The 19,126-nt window shown below is 31.1% G+C and overlaps 8 protein-coding genes across 8 annotated transcripts, besides 10 other annotated features; 2 read left to right on the top strand and 6 right to left on the bottom strand.

The window, feature by feature from the left end:
• Positions 1-481: 481 nt before the first annotated feature.
• Positions 482-919, top strand: TVAGG3_0198080 (RNA polymerase II transcription regulator recruiting protein; the record flags this gene model as incomplete). Its single annotated transcript, XM_001307358.1, has 1 exon — positions 482-919. One exon carries the CDS (start codon positions 482-484, stop codon positions 917-919), a length of 438 nt encoding a protein of 145 aa, XP_001307359.1.
• A 628-nt stretch (positions 920-1,547) lies between these two features.
• On the bottom strand, positions 1,548-2,212 carry TVAGG3_0198070 (uncharacterized protein; the record flags this gene model as incomplete). The annotated part of the gene is made up of 1 exon (XM_001307359.2): positions 1,607-2,212. The coding sequence occupies one exon, from the start codon at positions 2,210-2,212 to the stop codon at positions 1,607-1,609; it is 606 nt and encodes a 201-aa protein (XP_001307360.1).
• Positions 2,213-3,189: 977 nt separating this feature from the next.
• On the bottom strand, positions 3,190-3,900 carry TVAGG3_0198060 (density-regulated (DENR) protein domain-containing protein; the record flags this gene model as incomplete). The annotated part of the gene is made up of 1 exon (XM_001307360.2): positions 3,285-3,896. One exon carries the CDS (start codon positions 3,894-3,896, stop codon positions 3,285-3,287), a length of 612 nt encoding a protein of 203 aa, XP_001307361.1.
• Positions 3,901-3,996: 96 nt separating this feature from the next.
• TVAGG3_0198050 (proteasome regulatory particle assembly) lies at positions 3,997-5,283 on the top strand (the record flags this gene model as incomplete). The annotated part of the gene is made up of 1 exon (XM_001307361.2): positions 3,997-5,283. The coding sequence occupies one exon, from the start codon at positions 3,997-3,999 to the stop codon at positions 5,281-5,283; it is 1,287 nt and encodes a 428-aa protein (XP_001307362.1).
• A 241-nt stretch (positions 5,284-5,524) lies between these two features.
• TVAGG3_0198040 (phosphoprotein phosphatase protein) lies at positions 5,525-6,490 on the bottom strand (the record flags this gene model as incomplete). The annotated part of the gene is made up of 1 exon (XM_001307362.2): positions 5,525-6,490. One exon carries the CDS (start codon positions 6,488-6,490, stop codon positions 5,525-5,527), a length of 966 nt encoding a protein of 321 aa, XP_001307363.1.
• Positions 6,491-6,932: 442 nt separating this feature from the next.
• TVAGG3_0198030 (uncharacterized protein) lies at positions 6,933-8,264 on the bottom strand (the record flags this gene model as incomplete). The annotated part of the gene is made up of 1 exon (XM_001307363.2): positions 7,296-8,264. One exon carries the CDS (start codon positions 8,262-8,264, stop codon positions 7,296-7,298), a length of 969 nt encoding a protein of 322 aa, XP_001307364.1.
• A 1,038-nt stretch (positions 8,265-9,302) lies between these two features.
• Positions 9,303-9,332: a terminal%2Cinverted (terminal inverted repeat of MuDR-3_TvMULE3 transposon ID:TVAGG3_0198020).
• Positions 9,303-10,084: a mobile genetic element.
• Positions 10,055-10,084: a terminal%2Cinverted (terminal inverted repeat of MuDR-3_TvMULE3 transposon ID:TVAGG3_0198020).
• Positions 10,085-15,374: 5,290 nt separating this feature from the next.
• Positions 15,375-15,535: a mobile genetic element.
• A 424-nt stretch (positions 15,536-15,959) lies between these two features.
• Positions 15,960-16,004: a mobile genetic element.
• Positions 15,960-16,004: a terminal%2Cinverted (terminal inverted repeat of LTR141 transposon ID:TVAGG3_0198000).
• A 1-nt stretch (position 16,005) lies between these two features.
• Positions 16,006-16,934: a mobile genetic element.
• An 18-nt stretch (positions 16,935-16,952) lies between these two features.
• Positions 16,953-16,997: a mobile genetic element.
• Positions 16,953-16,997: a terminal%2Cinverted (terminal inverted repeat of LTR141 transposon ID:TVAGG3_0197980).
• A 67-nt stretch (positions 16,998-17,064) lies between these two features.
• Positions 17,065-19,126: part of a mobile genetic element that runs on past the window's edge.
• Positions 18,082-18,348, bottom strand: TVAGG3_0197970 (organellar and viral DNA polymerase type B; the record flags this gene model as incomplete). The annotated part of the gene is made up of 1 exon (XM_051226243.1): positions 18,082-18,348. The coding sequence occupies one exon, from the start codon at positions 18,346-18,348 to the stop codon at positions 18,082-18,084; it is 267 nt and encodes an 88-aa protein (XP_051111229.1).
• Positions 18,399-18,785, bottom strand: TVAGG3_0197960 (uncharacterized protein; the record flags this gene model as incomplete). Its single annotated transcript, XM_001307364.1, has 1 exon — positions 18,399-18,785. The coding sequence occupies one exon, from the start codon at positions 18,783-18,785 to the stop codon at positions 18,399-18,401; it is 387 nt and encodes a 128-aa protein (XP_001307365.1).

The following is a 19,126-nucleotide window of genomic DNA, read 5'->3' as shown; positions in this document are numbered from 1 at the left end:
CACAAAAATATATCACAACGTTAGCAATTGATTTTTGATGAATTATATAGATTTTTAAAATCTACGTAATTGTTATTAAGTGATAAGGGAAACGTTTTTATTATTTGAAAAGTGGTTCATAGTTTGCAATTTGAATCAGAACTAATCATAGATTATGATTTGTGTGATAAAAAATGTGATATTAATATTGAAAACTATCAATTTTCAATGGTGTAGATTGATAATCTTTTTTCCGGCAAAAAATAAAAAGCTTTAGGTAAGTAATATTTTGAACAATATATTAATTCAAGAACAAATGATGAATAAACCATTCAAAAAATCTTTCAGTGATTTTTTATTCCAGGAAGACTATATTTTTATTGATCTAATCATTTCATCAGTGTTGCAATTTGACGGTTGATTTCAATGTATTCAATTGTCTTTGAAAGTAATTCATTATTTTTTAAGTAAAAGTAATCTGCTATGGGGAGGAAGTCGATCTATGAGAAGCATAAGAGCCCACACAGGACGTGTTAAGCGCTCTTTCACAAAGATGGATGATGAAATGCTCATCAGGGCTGTTGAATCCAGTAGGTACAAAGACTGGAATGAGATTGCCAAGAAGTTAGGTAAATGGACAGCTCGCCAATGCAGAGAGAGATGGAAAAACTATGTAGATCCATTCCTCTCCCATGAGAAATGGACGGATGAAGAAGATTCAATTCTATTAAAGAAGTTTGATGAGATCGGGAGTAATTGGGTGAAATTAAAACAGTTCTTGCCAGGAAGAGCCGTTAATAACATCAAAAATAGGCTCCAACATTTAAGGGCAAATAATTCCTCGTCTAAATCCCAAACTGAGGTTGAGGAATCACCAACAGAATCTTTATCATATTATCTTGATTTTCTCAAGATATCAAACCTTGTTAATGTTCACTAAAAAATTAAAAGTTTACCATTTGTTTCTTATTTCATTGGAGACTTTCTTTTAGCTCCCAGGCATCCCATTTTCGATTAGAGAGCCTAGATTTGCCTTAGATTGGTGTCATTTTTTTATCCAGCTCTCAATTTTAAAAGCATTGCGGTTGACTCAAATAAGTTGGTCATACGTATTTTGAATAATGCATAAAATATTATGAATCTTATAATTACGATATTGTAATCGCTGACATAGCTGGTACGTAGCCAGCAAATGTGATGTATCCATATAAATTTATAACCGCTATATCTTATCAAAAAAATAACTTTTTGAAAGTACAACTTTTTAAAAGAAACGTTTTTTATGGAAATTAACCATATCAGACGATGATCAAATCACTTAATTCATATTTAGGAGCTTTTTATTTCCGATAAGTTGAATTTGTGATGGATAGAAACCAACTGTCTTTTTCCCATCCATTCACCCTTTTTGCCATTCCGAGCAACAGAGCTTAAATTTGATGTCTCAATACTATGGTGAATATGAATTGGCTTTATTTTTGGAAAAATCTTTGAAATTGGATTTCAAGGGTTTCCAAATTAGGACTTTGAAGGATGTGAATATTTTAAAGTATATATGTAATAGTAACAAAACATGTTTTTAATATTCAAAACAAAAGAAAGTGTAAATTTAAATCATATATAAATATTAATCTGATTTTGGAGTTGGCTTGCTACGATTTGGATCCATATTGCGTGCATTTTCGCCTAATGATAATACCGCTTTCATGATAGTATCTTCAACATCCATGCCACTCCCAATATTAATTTGGTCTTGCTCTGAGTCAATTGTTGGTGGAACATATTCGGTTGTTGGTCGTGGAGGAGATGATTTGCTTGGCGGAGAATCGATGGCGAAGCTATAAACTGAATGTTTGGGTTCGCTCATTTGAGTTCGAGAAGATGATCTTGAGTAGTCTTTTCTAAATGTATTAAACTCGCTAGTTGATGCAAGACTCTTTTCACCATACATTCGTGTTGAAGATGATGAATGATCATCATCATATCCGAAAGCTGTGTGTGGTCGTTGCATGTCACGTATCATTTGATCATGTGCTTTATTATAAGTTTTAACTCTCCTTCTATAATCCTCCTGATTCTTTTGCATCACTAAAAGTCTCCTTGGAGTTTCTGGTTGAGTCATATCTATGCTAGGTTTGCAAGTTTTAACGAAATGTAAATGTGTTTTGTATTTAAATTCCTTCTCTTTCATATCGAGAAATCTATTGGCTACAGGTTTCTCTCTCACACTCATCTAAAAAATTTTATACGTTAATCTAATGTAAAATTTTTCCTAAATGTTAGTCACCGTTACGGTTTTTTCTTTGGGGGCGAGCTTGCGAGCCCCCAAAAAAAGAAAAAAACGTAACGGTGAGCTCACATTTCGGCATAGTTTAAGTCTAGGTTTTGCATTTTAAAATGTTTGTTACCTTATCTTCTTTCAAAAAGTGGCAAAAATTTGTTTGAAATTTGAAAAAGATATTTTTATTTGCATAAATGACATTCAACTAAGCTGTAGCATGATTCTTTTGCATGCTCTAGTTTTTTTCTCAGTTCAATCTCCTTCCATACTCTTGCTTGTACCAGTAAGATCGCACCAAAATTCTCAAAAATTAAGATCTCCAAATTTTATGTCCAACTCCAATTATCAAACGCCCTCATTAACGCCACTCATAGCCATCTTTCATGCATGAGAAATCGTTATGAGAAGATTTTTTACGGCTAATTATCTGATTCAATTCAGATCAATACTCAAAGCCCCATTATTTATTTATAAATCCTTGTTTGTCGCCTATGCGAATAAAAATTCTTTTTATATTTTAAACAATTTTTTTTCACTTTGGAAGGAGAAAGGTGACTAACATTTTAAAAATGCAAAAACCGACTAAACTATTGCCACTTTTTGGAATTCAAAAATATGAAATCTATCGTGAAATTTCGAGAGATAGGGATTTCAATATGTACAAACGATATATCAGCCTTTGCTCGGATCATTTTGTGCATAAATCATATGGATATGTTGAACAATTTATTTGGGAATCTAAAAAATTGTGTTTTTTTCTCAACATAGTAAATAAAAAAGAAGGTAATACATTTTTCAATATCAATGAGAAGAGTAATTTTTCTCGAAAGCAAAATTGGTGATATGAAATTGAAAATTATCTGAGAAATATGCAAGTTCAATGTAAAATTCTTATTGTTATTCATAAGATAGTATTGTTCATCTATGTACGAGTTTCTCATTCGAAAAAAAGATAAGAAATTTAAAAAAAATAAAAATAATTGGCCATCATCCTATTAATAATTTATTTCATACATCAAAGAAATCACTCATCTTCTATTACTGGAGCAGGAGTATCTATCTTACGGGTAAGTGTGATTTCTGATGTTGGAATATTCAACATGGTTTCAATCATTTCGACGACCTGATCGCCAGCATCACCCTGTATAACAATGGTCTGTTCTCCTCCCTTGTCTTTGCTTGCAGCGGAGCAAGACATCTTCTTTGCAAGAGCTTTTGTAAATTCTTTGATATTAACACCACGCTTTTCAAGGCCTGTGACAGTAGTAATGGATTTGTATTTGTTTCTCTCCTTAACGATAACTTCAATTTTCTTCGGTGTTTTTTGCTTTTTATTAGGAGGTGGCTGAGCAGCTGCTGCTGCCTTTGCTGCCTCAGCTTTTTGTTTTGCCTTTGGATCACCGCCATCATGTTTTTCTGAGAAGCGGCAATAGCATTTTGGTAAGCCGCATACAGGGCAAATTTCTACTTCGATTTTCTTAATGTAAGTTGCTCTTTTGACTGGCTCTAAGTATTGACTGCCATCTTCAAGTGTTTTGTAAACATGTGTACGTGGATCATCGTTTATTTTCTCCTTTCCCTTTGCAGCCTTCTTTGGTTTTGGCTGTTTGACTTCTGGTTGATTGTCGTCACTCATAAAGAAGGAAAAAAAAATATAAATAAAAAAAGTGGGAAAGGGAAATTTGCCATCCCCAATTTTTATAATGATCTCTCCCTTTTAAAAATAAAAAATATAAATGGACGAAAATTTTTCACCACAAATCATCAATCAAACATTTCCTGATTATATAAGATTTATTAATGAACTGTATCACCTGACAGCAGATACTGTATCTACAGCCTTTAATTCCTTAAAATTCTGCGTTGATAAGTATCAAATACCTCTTCATACAATAGCAAGAATGATCGATCAAGCATGTGAGCTTCATCATCCTAATTTTATTAGTTATGTATCATTACTCGAGCAATTTCATGAAAATTATAATTTTGATTTTAATATTTATCGATTTCAATTTGGAAAACTATGTGAATACCTTCGTTCAAAGTATGGTATTGTGTATGTTCATATGGAAAACGATCAAGAAAATAGCCAAGATGGAGTTCAATTTGTTTTTGATATTCATGAAGAGCAAATCATTAATTTTATAGTCCATGATGACTTCCAATCCTTACAAAAACTAGTAGATGATAAAAGCATAGATATTCATCAAGAAATTAATGGAAAAAATTTATTAGGTTGGTCTGCTTTATACGGATCGCTAGCATGCTTTAAATTCTTCCATTGCAATGGCATTGAGGTTCAACAGAATACATTAGAGTCTGCATTTATCGGAGGAGACTTCGAAATCATTCAAATTTGCGAGCAAATTGTTAACCCAACAAAAAGATGCATAGAAAACGCTGTCAAAGCTCATAACAACGAAGGGGTATACTATCTAATGGAAAAATATAATCTCAGTTACTCATTTAGAACAGCAGCTTATGCTTTTAATTTCGAATTGTTTTGTCATAAAATTTTCATATCCGGAAAACGTGACAACGCCATTGCCTTTTCAGTGTTTTTCGGAGTGAAGGATTTTGTTGAGTATCTGATTAACTCAGGGGCAAATATCAGTGGTGTGAGTGGTCCCAAGAAAAAATCTGCTTTGCATTACGCTGCAGAATTGGATTTCAAAGATATTGCTTCATTTTTGATCTCCAAAAACGCCGATATCAACATGAAAGATAAAACATCAATGAATCCCTTGATGCTGAGTGCGTTGAATGATTCTTATAAAGTTGCGCAATTTTTAATTGAAAATGGTGCTAAAACTGATGCTGTAGATCATTCCGGGAGAACTGCACTGCAATGGTGCGCTTGGATGAACTCTCCTGGGGTTGCACGACTACTTTTAGAGAAAAACGTGGATACAAGCGTTTTTTGGAAGAATTCAATGAACTTAATGGATATTGCTCAACTAACAAAAGCAAATGACTTCATTAAGGTTTTTGAAGAGTTCCAATCAAAGCATAAGAAACAATAAAAATCTGTTTTTATATTTATTTTATCTTAAACTGTGCCATTAAAATTTCTTATTTAATACCTATTTAAAAATTGATATGAATTGTTTGGAAAATTCTTATTGTCTAAATATTTTTTTTGTAAAAAATGTAAATAAAATTAAATTGTAGCAATGGTAAACGAAAATTTAAATAAATGTCTTTCCATATCAATCAAATGAAAGGCTCGGTTTATATAATAACTATAAAAATATAATATACATATTACACTTTCGGATTGCGATACTTTGCGTCATTTGCCGCACGACGAGTTGGAGATTTTGACACCGGTTGAATTATCGGCTCGAGAATTGAAAACGTGCAAACCATTTTATCTGATATATGTAAAAGCGCTGCGCGATTTCTGAATTCTCCCATATAATTAGGTGCTCCAAAGATTGTAACCATTGAGCGATCTGGTGCAAATGGCAATGCGTAACCTGTATCAACCGATTGATGTGCACGTACTATCAAATCGAGATTCATCTTCTTTAACAAAGCCTTAAGAGGAGCAAGGCCGAACGTGACGCTGGTTCCTCTATCATTAGGTCCCCACGTCTCAACGTTTGGATCTGGATCAGACCACACCAAGTCGCATAAAAGACCTTCATCTGGGATCTCAAGGGGTCTCTTAAGGGCCTTGATATTCTGGATAGATTGTAGAGCTGGAGAAATGCCGGCATGGACGCATAAAATACGACTGTCGATTGTAGCTGCAACTGGAAGCCATGCGAAGACATCATTGATTGTCTTCCAAACGGAGACATCGTAGAGTGTTTTACATTCATCGTAGAAGCCGTATTCTTTGTTGACAAGTGGAGATTCGTGGTTTCCACGAAGCAAAAAGAAATTATTCGGGTATTTAATTTTGTAGCAGAAAAGAAGTGCAATTACGTTGACTCCTTGGCTTCCACGATCAACGTAGTCTCCAAGGAATAAATAGTTTGTAATTTCTGGTGAACCTCCTGTTTCGAATGTCCTTAGTAAATCATTAAATTGTCCGTGGATATCACCGCAGACAGTAAGAGGAGGAATTAATTCCAAAAGCATGGTCTGTTTCTGAAATATTTTAAGTGACTCTGAACAAAGGTATAAGAGTTCGTTTTTACTGAGGATTCTCTTTGCAGAAGGCTTGTTTTTCGCCTTCCAGAGCTCTTCGATCATCGCATCAACGTCAAAAGTTGTCGACATTTAAAAGATCTGATGAAATAAAATTATTTACAAATGTAAATTTCTCAAATTATACTGGGTCAATGAGAGGTACTGAAAAGTTCTCAATTTTTGAGATCAGTGTTGACCCCAATTTTAACTTTGTATAAAATGGGATCATAAACAAAACCAAAATTTAAAATTATTTTTATGGATGCATTTTCCAGTTTCTTAAAGAAAACTACTTTCCATGTGTATTTTATGGGTGAAAATCATTGACTCACTATCAATTGAGTGGTTTTTTTGTGTCATAAAGATTTGATTTATCACGATTCAGTCTATTCGTGTTCAATGCGCATGCAGATCGGAGAAGTAAAATCAACCGTCAAATGGAAATTATTTGAACTTAGTGTCTTGGCTAATTTGCATAAAATGTCCGTTTATAAAATAAATTTTTCCAACTGTCCTTTTACTTTCTAGTCATGGGCAGTTAAAATAAGAAGTGATTGCTTAGGCTTTGTATCCTCTATTTGGGTTTCACCTTTGGATTCAATAATTTTTAGAAGGTGTTGATTTCATACCAAAATGAAATTGATATGGTTGGTATCAGCGTATATTGTTCAAAACAAGCAAAATACAGTGTTTTATATCAAGATCACTCGTTCAAATTTAGAGTTCTTGTGCTCAATTTCGAAATTTCTTTTTTTATAGAATAAAACTACACTATGGGTAGGATATGTTGCAGGAAGAAATTACTATTACGATTTAAATTTTACGATTTACCCAACATGATATAACAACAAAATTAAATAACAATAGTATAAAAGTCATAATATGCTATAATAGATCACCAGTTATCCATCTGTTCAAGTTTTGATTTCGTTTTCTGTATTTCCTCTTTCAAAATTTCAACTTCGGATATATTACGCGTTTTTAGTAGTTTGACGCAAAAAATACCTAAAATTATAAGTTTCCGAAATGAGTCTGGGGAACTTTTTGTAGCAACTTTACGAATTTTTTTGCTAGGAGAATTACCAATAGATGAAGCATATTGATCGACAAAGCTTTTATTCTTCTGTTTGAGTTGATCAATTTCTTCTTTTAGTTGAAGATTTTCTTGTTTCAATGTTTGAACCCTTTTTGACGTTTCTGTATTGATTTTGTCTAAGTAAGCTTGTTTAAGTTTTGTAATATCTGACTTGAGTTGATCGTTCTCTTTCCTGAGAACTTCTTCATCTTGTAATAGTTTTGTATTTTGTAATTGGATATTTTTGCTATCTGTTGTAATCTTGGAGAGCTTCTGTTTGTAGTTTTCTTCTATGTTTTGAATATTTCTTGACATATTCGCTAGTTTCTGCTTTATTTCTTCATTTTCAGCTAATAGCTGAGTAGTTCGTTGTTTTTCAATAACAAGTTCTGTTTGATTTTGTTGTAATGCATTAAATGAGCTTATGGATGGTAATTTAAAATTTTCGACAAATTCTTTTGCATTTTTCATTGTTGTTATCTCAGTGTTTGCCATTGAAGAGAATAATTTCAGGAAAGTCTGATAATCTCCCTTTAATGCCTTGATTTCTTGTTTTTGTTTAAATACTGTTTCTCTCAACTGCATTCCTGCTGTAATTTCTGATTGAAATAAGTCGAATAATGAGCATAATACCTTAAACATTTCTGTTTTCTGATATTTTTCAGAATGTTTATTTATAAAAGTTTGAATTACTTTGGATGTATGTTCCAATCCTTTATATAACTGACTAAAATTATCTAGCGCTTGCATGGTTTTTGACTTTGGCTGAATTGGAGGAACTTTATCCATGAAATGTATAAAATCAAATCCACGCACGTTTAAATTTTGGGAAATTCAAATTAAAAAATCTAGGAAATGTTGTGCATGAAAATTCACTTCACTTCTGACAGAAGGTGATAAGTTTACATGACAAAAATAGTTTACATGGCATAAATATATAGGGTATTTTTTTTAAAAGTAGTTATCTTTATATATAAAAATAAAACTTTTGATATATTTGAGTAAATGATTTATTAATTTATTTATTTATTTTTTTTTAAATCAAATCATATAAATATATATATATATAATAGTGAAATAGAACAAGAGATAATTATTGATGATTACCCTATAATTCCTGGGTTGTCAATTTTTTTGGGGCCTATGGAGAAATTTACTTTATCAATAGCGCACCATAGATTCGAATCCAGAGCCTAGAATTCTAGAAGTAGATGAAGGTACCCTAGAATAACTATGTGGTGTAGTTTTTATTGCTATTTAAGATATCATATAAAATATATTAATCAAATAATAAAAATTTCAATAAAATTAAATAATTGTTATTTTTATATAGAGTATATATTATTTCTATATTTAGATCGAAAAAATAAATAATTCTGAAGTACTAGTAATATTCATCCATGATGATTTATTTTTCAATATTATACAATAAGAAATATATTTATAAGTTTTTTTTGAAAAATGTTTAAAATTGAGAGATCAAAATTTCGATTTGTGAAAAGAAATCATAAATCAAATATGTCCTAATTTTTGTTTTTATTAGGGTATACATGTTTTATACTCGAAGTACGGTATGTTGTTGTTTTTTTATTCAATAATTAAAAACTTGCATACAGGTCGTAAGGTGTTGGAATATCGTATACAGAGGTTACGCACATGTCTAGGGCAACTATTTGTTATGAATGAGTGTATTTTAAAAGATTTGAAATATCATAAGATTGATCCAAAATGGCATTATAATAAATGTTTTTATCCAATGTTAATTATATTTTAAATAAAGTAATGCAAAATTAATGACTTTTGAAAATTGAGAGAGAGAACAAAAAAGGCAAACCCAAATTTTAGCTAAAAGTGACAGGAAAAAAAACGTTTAGTATTAAAAAAAAAGACCGATGAGAGCTTCGTTCGAAATATAGAGGGAACTGAGAATGCGCAACCATTCTCAGGGAATATTGGATGCTATTCCCGTTCCCTCTGTATGGAAAATTGAGGTTTTCAAAGGGAGTTAAAATAATATCAAATTTATACTAATTTACTTCAAAATACAAAAGTATTTGACAGCTAAAATTAGTTACTTTAGCAAGCCTATCAATACCCTTTTACGATTATTGCTACTTTTTCGAAATAAAAGTAAAAACAAATTTATACTAATTTACTTCAAAATACAAAAGTATTTGACAGCTAAAATTAGTTACATTAGCAAGCCTATCAATACCCTTTTACGATTATTGCTACTTTTTCGAAATAAAATAAATTTATTATCAAAAACCTTTTTTTTCTTAGTAAAAATAAACGAAATTTTTTACCTTATGAACTTTTGATGGAAATATGCAAATTTAAAATAATAAAGAAAGCCGCGAGCGAAGCGATCGGCTTAGTTCGAAGATTTTGATTCAAATCTTTGCCGATCTGTAATTCGCGGAAGCCGCGAGCGAATCGAGCGGCTTAGGTCTAAGATTTTGATTCAAATCTTTGCTTATATTCCTTAAATTCTTTATGAAACTCGCAACAGTTCCATAAAAAATTTTAAATTCTAAACTGTCGAAATTACCGATCGGTAATCACACCCTTCACGGGTGTGTCACTTTTAGCTAAAATTATCCCTACTCGAACAAAAAATAGAGTTTTTAAAAAACTAAATGTTGAAATAGTTTGAGATATCATTAAAATTAACAGTGAAAAATATTAATCAGAATAAATACAAAAATTGGGTATCTTATTGAAAAAATATGTGAAAAAGAGTGAAGATCAACCAAAATTTAAGATTAATATAAAGGATATAAAAGAAATGTGAACGTAAATAAATATAAATTAAAAGATATAATTAAAAATTTTAATAAAGTTGAATCAAAGACAACAATTGATAGACAATTGTTGTCTTTGTGTACAACATTCACTTGAATTATAAACAATAACAAGTGTTTGTTGTTCACTGAGCAACTTTGAGAAGAATCATTTGTGATTCTTGTCAAAGTTGAATCAAAGACAACAATTGATAGACAATTGTTGTCTTTGTGTACAACATTCACTTGAATTATAAACAATAACAAGTGTTTGTTGTTCACTGAGCAACTTGAGAAGAATCATTTGTGATTCTTGTCAAAGTTGAATCAAAGACAACAATTGATAGACAATTGTTGTCTTTGTGTACAACATTCACTTGAATTATAAACAATAACAAGTGTTTGTTGTTCACTGAGCAACTTTGAGAAGAATCATTTGTGATTCTTGTCAAAGTTGAATCAAAGACAACAATTGATAGACAATTGTTGTCTTTGTGTACAACATTCACTTGAATTATAAACAATAACAAGTGTTTGTTGTTCACTGAGCAACTTTGAGAAGAATCATTTGTGATTCTTGTCAAAGTTGAATCAAAGACAACAATTGATAGACAATTGTTGTCTTTGTGTACAACATTCACTTGAATTATAAACAATAACAAGTGTTTGTTGTTCACTGAGCAACTTTGAGAAGAATCATTTTGTAATACTTTGAAACACAAAACAGCATATTATGCTTTTATTTATCTATATGTGTCATTTTGGGAGACATTGGCTATGCAAGTCTCCCAGAATGACACATTCATACACAATCTTCTTCTGATTGTGTATCTTTTGTCAACAAAGTGCAACAGTGCACTGTTATTGTGTGCTATGTGTCATTGTGGGAGACATTGTCTATGCAAGTCTCCCAGAATGACACATTCATACACAATCTTCTTCTGATTGTGTATCTTTTGTCAACAAAGTGCAACAGTGCACTGTTATTGTGTGCTATGTGTCATTGTGGGAGACATTGTCTATGCAAGTCTCCCAGAATGACACATTCATACACAATCTTCTTCTGATTGTGTATCTTTTGTCAACAAAGTGCAACAGTGCACTGTTATTGTGTGCTATGTGTCATTGTGGGAGACATTGTCTATGCAAGTCTCCCAGAATGACACATTCATACACAATCTTCTTCTGATTGTGTATCTTTTGTCAACAAAGTGCAACAGTGCACTGTTATTGTGTGCTATGTGTCATTGTGGGAGACATTGTCTATGCAAGTCTCCCAGAATGACACATTCATACACAATCTTCTTCTGATTGTGTATCTTTTGTCAACAAAGTGCAACAGTGCACTGTTATTGTGTGCTATGTGTCATTGTGGGAGACATTGTCTATGCAAGTCTCCCAGAATGACACATTCTTCTCAAATGTTCTTACACTCTATTAAAACTATTCATAAATACAATTTCAATCTTATCCTCATTTTTTTCCTATTACACGTATCGAATCCAACCTACTGAAACACTTATTCCTCACAATCATTCGCAAATTTTTCTAATCTATGTTTTCTCAACTATTATCCTTTACCTTCATAACAACATTTAAATATTCCTAATGAAATTTAATGTTTTCATATTAAATACTTAATCACACAAAAATTATATTATCAAATTTTTATATCATTCTTAAATTCCAGATTATATTGCTTACTTTGCAAGCTAACTATAATATAGTGTGATAGCCTTATTGAACTTTGATCAAATACTCCTTCGTCCGTTAAAAATTAAGATGCGTTTAAAAAATCGGAAAAAAATTCTTTTGTTTTATTTTTAATTTTTCAACCGATAAAACTTTTTAGAAAAACTCCAAATTCCAAGAAATGCTTAGATTCAATATGAAGAACATATTCATACAGTCATTTCGTTTCAAATTTCAATTTTCAAATCGAACAAAGCTGCAAATTTGAATACTTTACAAAATTTTGAAACGTCTTTTCCCGAATGAATATTGAGTTTCAATCCGTACAAGCTATAGCAAAACTGATCCTTATGACCCACTCTATCATTTTGTAAACACCCATCTCATAACACATTTTTTGCAAAATTTGGTAAAATCCGTGTAAATGCTCAGATACATGTGGCCAATAATATTTGAATACTGACAGGTCCGGATATTAGGTTTAAATAGCTGATTTAATTCGAAATATGAAAAAAGATGAAATCTCAATGTAATATAGTAAATTAAGAATCAGTATGAATGGTTATATGATTTTGATAAAAGAAAACTGAATGAAATAGAAAAAAAAATTGAATCTTAGAATTTGAAAGTAATGAAAGAAGAAAAAGTGGATTTAAAGGAGGTTTTATGATAAGGTATTGTCGGGTATTAGAAGTAAATATGTTGAAGAGAGATATTCAGTTAATATGAGACAAAATTAAAACAAGAATTGAAGATTGTGTATGAATGTGTCATTCTGGGAGACTTGCATAGACAATGTCTCCCACAATGACACATAGCACACAATAACAGTGCACTGTTGCACTTTGTTGACAAAAGATACACAATCAGAAGAAGATTGTGTATGAATGTGTCATTCTGGGAGACTTGCATAGACAATGTCTCCCACAATGACACATAGCACACAATAACAGTGCACTGTTGCACTTTGTTGACAAAAGATACACAATCAGAAGAAGATTGTGTATGAATGTGTCATTCTGGGAGACTTGCATAGACAATGTCTCCCACAATGACACATAGCACACAATAACAGTGCACTGTTGCACTTTGTTGACAAAAGATACACAATCAGAAGAAGATTGTGTATGAATGTGTCATTCTGGGAGACTTGCATAGCCAATGTCTCCCAAAATGACACATATAGATAAATAAAAGCATAATATGCTGTTTTGTGTTTCAAAGTATTACAAAATGATTCTTCTCAAAGTTGCTCAGTGAACAACAAACACTTGTTATTGTTTATAATTCAAGTGAATGTTGTACACAAAGACAACAATTGTCTATCAATTGTTGTCTTTGATTCAACTTTGACAAGAATCACAAATGATTCTTCTCAAAGTTGCTCAGTGAACAACAAACACTTGTTATTGTTTATAATTCAAGTGAATGTTGTACACAAAGACAACAATTGTCTATCAATTGTTGTCTTTGATTCAACTTTGACAAGAATCACAAATGATTCTTCTCAAAGTTGCTCAGTGAACAACAAACACTTGTTATTGTTTATAATTCAAGTGAATGTTGTACACAAAGACAACAATTGTCTATCAATTGTTGTCTTTGATTCAACTTTGACAAGAATCACAAATGATTCTTCTCAAAGTTGCTCAGTGAACAACAAACACTTGTTATTGTTTATAATTCAAGTGAATGTTGTACACAAAGACAACAATTGTCTATCAATTGTTGTCTTTGATTCAACTTTGACAAGAATCACAAATGATTCTTCTCAAAGTTGCTCAGTGAACAACAAACACTTGTTATTGTTTATAATTCAAGTGAATGTTGTACACAAAGACAACAATTGTCTATCAATTGTTGTCTTTGATTCAACTTTGACAAGAATCACAAATGATTCTTCTCAAAGTTGCTCAGTGAACAACAAACACTTGTTATTGTTTATAATTCAAGTGAATGTTGTACACAAAGACAACAATTGTCTATCAATTGTTGTCTTTGATTCAACTTTGACAAGAATCACAAATGATTCTTCTCAAAGTTGCTCAGTGAACAACAAACACTTGTTATTGTTTATAATTCAAGTGAATGTTGTACACAAAGACAACAATTGTCTATCAATTGTTGTCTTTGATTCAACTTTGACAAGAATCACAAATGATTCTTCTCAAGTTGCTCACTTCACAACACCCGTTAATTCTTTTTGATATTACACATTAAGCTAACCAACCACACAGTCATTTTATTTTATATAGCTTTATCCGTGACATTTTTAAAGGATTTCAAATATTTTACTTTTTCAAATTTTACTAGTTAATATCTCAATCAATTTATCCTCTTATTTATATTTTTAAAAATTTTCATCTCCATCACCATTCAATTTGGAATCTCATTTTTAAAATATCTTAATATAATCAGAATTTTATTAGTAGGTTAAAATATTTGCGAATATTAATTATTTGGATCAAAGCTTTCATACGATTACATTAATTTTTTTAATCGAAATTCTATTTCATTACTACTCAATTTTAAATCATAGCAGCATTAATAGCTCATCTACTTATATTCCATCATAATGTTATTTTATTCAATTTTTATATATCTGATTTTCATATTTTTTCAAATTCTGTCGCAAAATCTTTAAAATTGTTATATTTCCTTACAACACGGTTAATATAGTATTCTCCTTAACTTGTTTAAATGCAATTTTGCAATATTTGGAAATGATCAAAATATCCTAATGTAAACGTTTGCTCTTAGAATTCAGTGTCATAGTCGATTGTTTCTAACAAATTAATCTTTTTTGCATTGATTTTCGAAGTATTGCATTTTCATTACGGCCAAATCTGCTCTCTTTCATTAGATTGATAGCTCACAATAGTTCTTGTAATCAGAGAGGAAATATCTTACGAAATATACCTCTAAATTTTCACTTTATAGATAAATGTTATATTTTTCCGTTACTCGATTATTGTCCAATAAAACCACAATCATATTAAACTTCGTCCAAAATAAACAATAAAGAATAGTTTTTAAGTTTCTTAAACGGTTTATGAAGGTTCATATTTAATCGATTTTTTTATTTTCAATTCATGTATCTATAGTTCGTTAGTCTATCATCCCTTCATAAATTATCTGCAAAGAATTTTGTAAAATCTCAACTCTGTGAGGAACTACAATAAATTGAAAAGTCATTTTGTGATATTAAAATCCAATATATTATTCTTTCTAATACATATTAATAATATCTTGAGATGTAGTACACTATATATATACTTTCAAAAATCTTATATGTTTATTAGTTATTGAGATAGAAGCGATTTAATTCTTTGAAAATCGACGAAAAGTGCCATATTCATAAAATTATAGGGTAAATTGTAGACGAGGATAAAAGTTTAGATAAATTAATAAAATTAGTGTGGAATCAGACAAATTTTCCGCTGTTTGCGAAGGAATTGTTGGCTATGATGTACTGATTCATGATCAGTACATCATAGCCAACAATTCCTTATACAAAGTTCAAAAACTTGGGTGCAATCAGAACTGATTGCACCCAAGATTTTGAACTTTCCATTAACAATTGTTCAATCACATTTATACAACCCAAATCTATACCAATCATACTCTTATTCATACATCATATTTTAAAAACTTTTTTGCAATATGATGTTATTGCAACAAATTTTTTTCTTTTCTACTTCCAATTAGCACCTTAAAAACATTAGACACAATCACTGGCTCATATGCTCCTATTCTGAATCTAACACTATGCAAATTTATACAATTTCTCCACAAATCTTACATTCATTTTAATTTCAACGACCATTATTACCACAAAGAATCTTACCTTCCCCTACAAAATCTAACTATCTATCAATTTAAAAAATGTTACAAAATATTAAATGAATTTTTTTTCTATACGTAATTTAAAGTTCTTAAACTCTCAGCATCAGAATATCCTTACATAGCTTAGCTATATATCGTATTACTTTATGAATAAAAAAATTATTTAAATTATAATAAAATGTTTATTCGTATTTTTACTTTATTTTTAGTTACGAGGCTGTATTTCGAACTCAGGATTTGGGTTTAAGTCCTTTGTCCATTTAGGACCCTGGTCCCAAATTGATTTTGGAGTAGGTTTTCCACCGAAAAGATCTTTAAGAGCTGTATGAACCCATACTGTGTTGTATTCTTCTATTGCGTGAGGTAAAAATTCTCTTATTTCGATAAAATCTGGGCGAGCCGAAAAGATTGTTTGCCAAAAACGTTCTATTTTACCATTTAACTGTGGTGTGTAAGGTTCTGTCCGATGGTGTTGAATGCCATTTACTTGAAGAACGTTTTTGAAGTCCTTTCCTGTAAATTCGCATCCATTATCTGTCAAAAGTTCGTATGGAATAATTTTGATAGAGTCGATAGCATTTTGTAAAGCTTTTGAAGTTGATTTCATTGTTTTATCGGGAAGAATTTCGTAATAAATACAAAAACGAGATCTGTCATCGATAAAGGCAATTAAATGATAAGTATGCTTGGTACCATTTGTCTCTTCTTTGAAGCTTTTTAAATCAGTATGCCATTGCTGATTTACGTATTGGGAAACATACTGATTTGGATGTTCATCAATTTTTTCTGGATCTCGCCGAATTTTGAAAAGATTCTCTTTTTCGTATAATTTAAGCATATCGTGAAATGAAACTGTGTCATCATGTATGTAACTCTCTAAAACTTTTTTATAACCTAGATTGTACTTAGCTTTTATTTCGTGAATGGTTGGTAACAAATCTGTTCTAAGAGGAGTTTCTGGTCTTCCGAGCTTTTTTGGATTTAAACCAAGTTCTTGCCATTTTAATAATAATTTTTTTCTACCTATGTGCAAATCTTTTGCAACTTGGTCTGCTGTCTTTTTGCCAATAGAATATTCAAGATATGCCGTAATATAAATCTGATTTTCATTTGGCAGATCCACTTCTTGTCTTTCCATTTTTTTTGAATCAATTTATACAAATAAACTTATAAAACACAAAATTATTATTTTATAATATAATTCTTAGATAATACATCCGATATGTAAAGTGTCAAAAATGAATTGAACCGAATTTTCATGCATTACAAGAAATTTCTTGTACTTTACTTTGAGGAAAGTCTCTAACACGAATGACTTCTCTCATGTGGTCAATAGTTTCTTCATCTACTCCAGCTTGAATGCAAGCATAAACGAAACAATTGTCTTCTGTCATAAGTGTTGCAGTTCTTTTGTTCAGTTCATTGAAGATTTGGTAGCGTTCAAGATTTATAGGTAATGTGCAAAGATACTTCCAGAACTGACCGCTTCTCTTCTTATAAAACTTCTTTTCACCAAGGATTTCATTCCAGAAGTCATCTATATCTTGTTTATCTCCTGTTTGTTTAAGTCTGTTCAATAATCTTTTCTGTCTTTCTGTCAGTGTGCTTTCATCTCTATATGGTCTCTTTTTTGGTTTGCCTTTCTTTACATCTGACATCGTTAAGCCTTCATATTCAGTTAAATCATACATCTTTATTTCAGTAAGATTCTTTATGTTTGTCAAGAAGAAGTCATAGTGCATTTCAACAATACCTGCAGCATTTGCTTCTATCTCTGATATAAAGTTCTCCTTCAAGAGCTGATGTAGTAATGTTCCAATATTATTGAGGTTTAACGTAGAACATTCATACTTTCCACCAAGTTTATAACATACCATCCATCTTTGTTGTGAGTTTATTTTAATCTTCTCTAAGAGTCTCATGAAAACCTTACCGAAATGTTTGTGTAAGTAGTCTCTGTTTGGTTCATCTAAAGCTTCGATGTTAAAGTCAATGAGTCTATTGCCTGTCTTCACATTCCTCTTCCTATTCTCTTCATCTTTCTTTAACCATCTCTCACCTTCTTTTGGTTTGTCGTCAATGGAACGAATGACATCGTTAGCTTTGCGAACTTGTTCTATAGCACTTTTAAACATCTCTCTTCTCTGTTGTTTCAGTGTGTCATCTCTCTTTCTTGTTTCACCAAAATTTGCATTTGTTATGTCATACATCTCTTGACGAACATCATGCGAAAGAGCTTTACGAGTATGACCAACGTTTGCATTTGTTATGTCAAACATCTCACGTCATACTTCATGAGGTACTGAACGTCTATGATATAAGTCAATAGCAACGTCATTTAAAGGAAATGCTCTTGCATGGACTTCGTCCTCGCCGCGTTGCGGCTTTATGAACTCATGAATTCTATCATAACTTATAGCACCATTGTAGTCATTGAGGATGTCAGCGAGTGCTTTTTTGTTTGTCGCGTAATGTTTTGCTACTTCTATGTTAGCTTCTGTTAGAAGTTGTTTTATTTCCGAGTGTTCTAACTTAGACAACTTCCGATACATCTTTAGTAGGAAATAAAAAAATATTTTTCGAAAAAATAAACTTAGAAAAATTATTTCTTTCTATATTTGCCATTCCGAACTTCGAAAAGATGTTTTATACCAGCATAGAATTTTTCTCTAGAGCTTGGTCTTATGTCGTTTTCATGACAATATTTTCTATATTCTTCATATAAAGCCTTTTTTTCATACATTTCATAAGGACAATCTAACCAGAATAGCGCATATCCATTTTCGTTATCTAGGTCTCTATATGTTTCTTCTGTTTGTGGAATTTCGCTTTCTTCTGTTTGTAGAATTTTGCCTTCACTATTTAGTTCTATGTCTATATATTGTGGAATTTCGCTTTCTCTATTTAGTTCTATGTCTATATATTGTGGCTTAAAAAGATGTGGGCAAGAAGGGTCTGGCGCTATGTAAAAAGTTAATTTTTCTGTCATCTTTTCTATCGGATAAAAAATATTTTTGAAAAAATTAGATTAGATTTTTTTTAAGTTATTTTTCAAAATAATTTAATATTTTTATTTTAATGAAACACATGCAAGATTGCAAGTTCTTTTCATACAATGCTCTCGCTACTGCCATCAAGAATGAGTTCAATGGTGCTGCAAACGTTAATGTTATCTTTAACAAGAAGTTTGTGAAAGAATCTAAATACGGTCAGTATGTCAGACCATTAGCCATTGTCATTGACCGCAAACGTTATACTTCACAAGAGTTAGCAGTTGTGTTGAAACAGAAGGGTTTCTTCGTGAATGTAAAAGATACTCATTATACTGTT

This window comes from Trichomonas vaginalis, chromosome IV (genome assembly GCF_026262505.1).
Source record: "Trichomonas vaginalis G3 chromosome IV, whole genome shotgun sequence".
NCBI lineage: Eukaryota > Parabasalia > Trichomonadida > Trichomonadidae > Trichomonas > Trichomonas vaginalis.
This window is presented reverse-complemented; position numbering and strand designations above follow the sequence as displayed.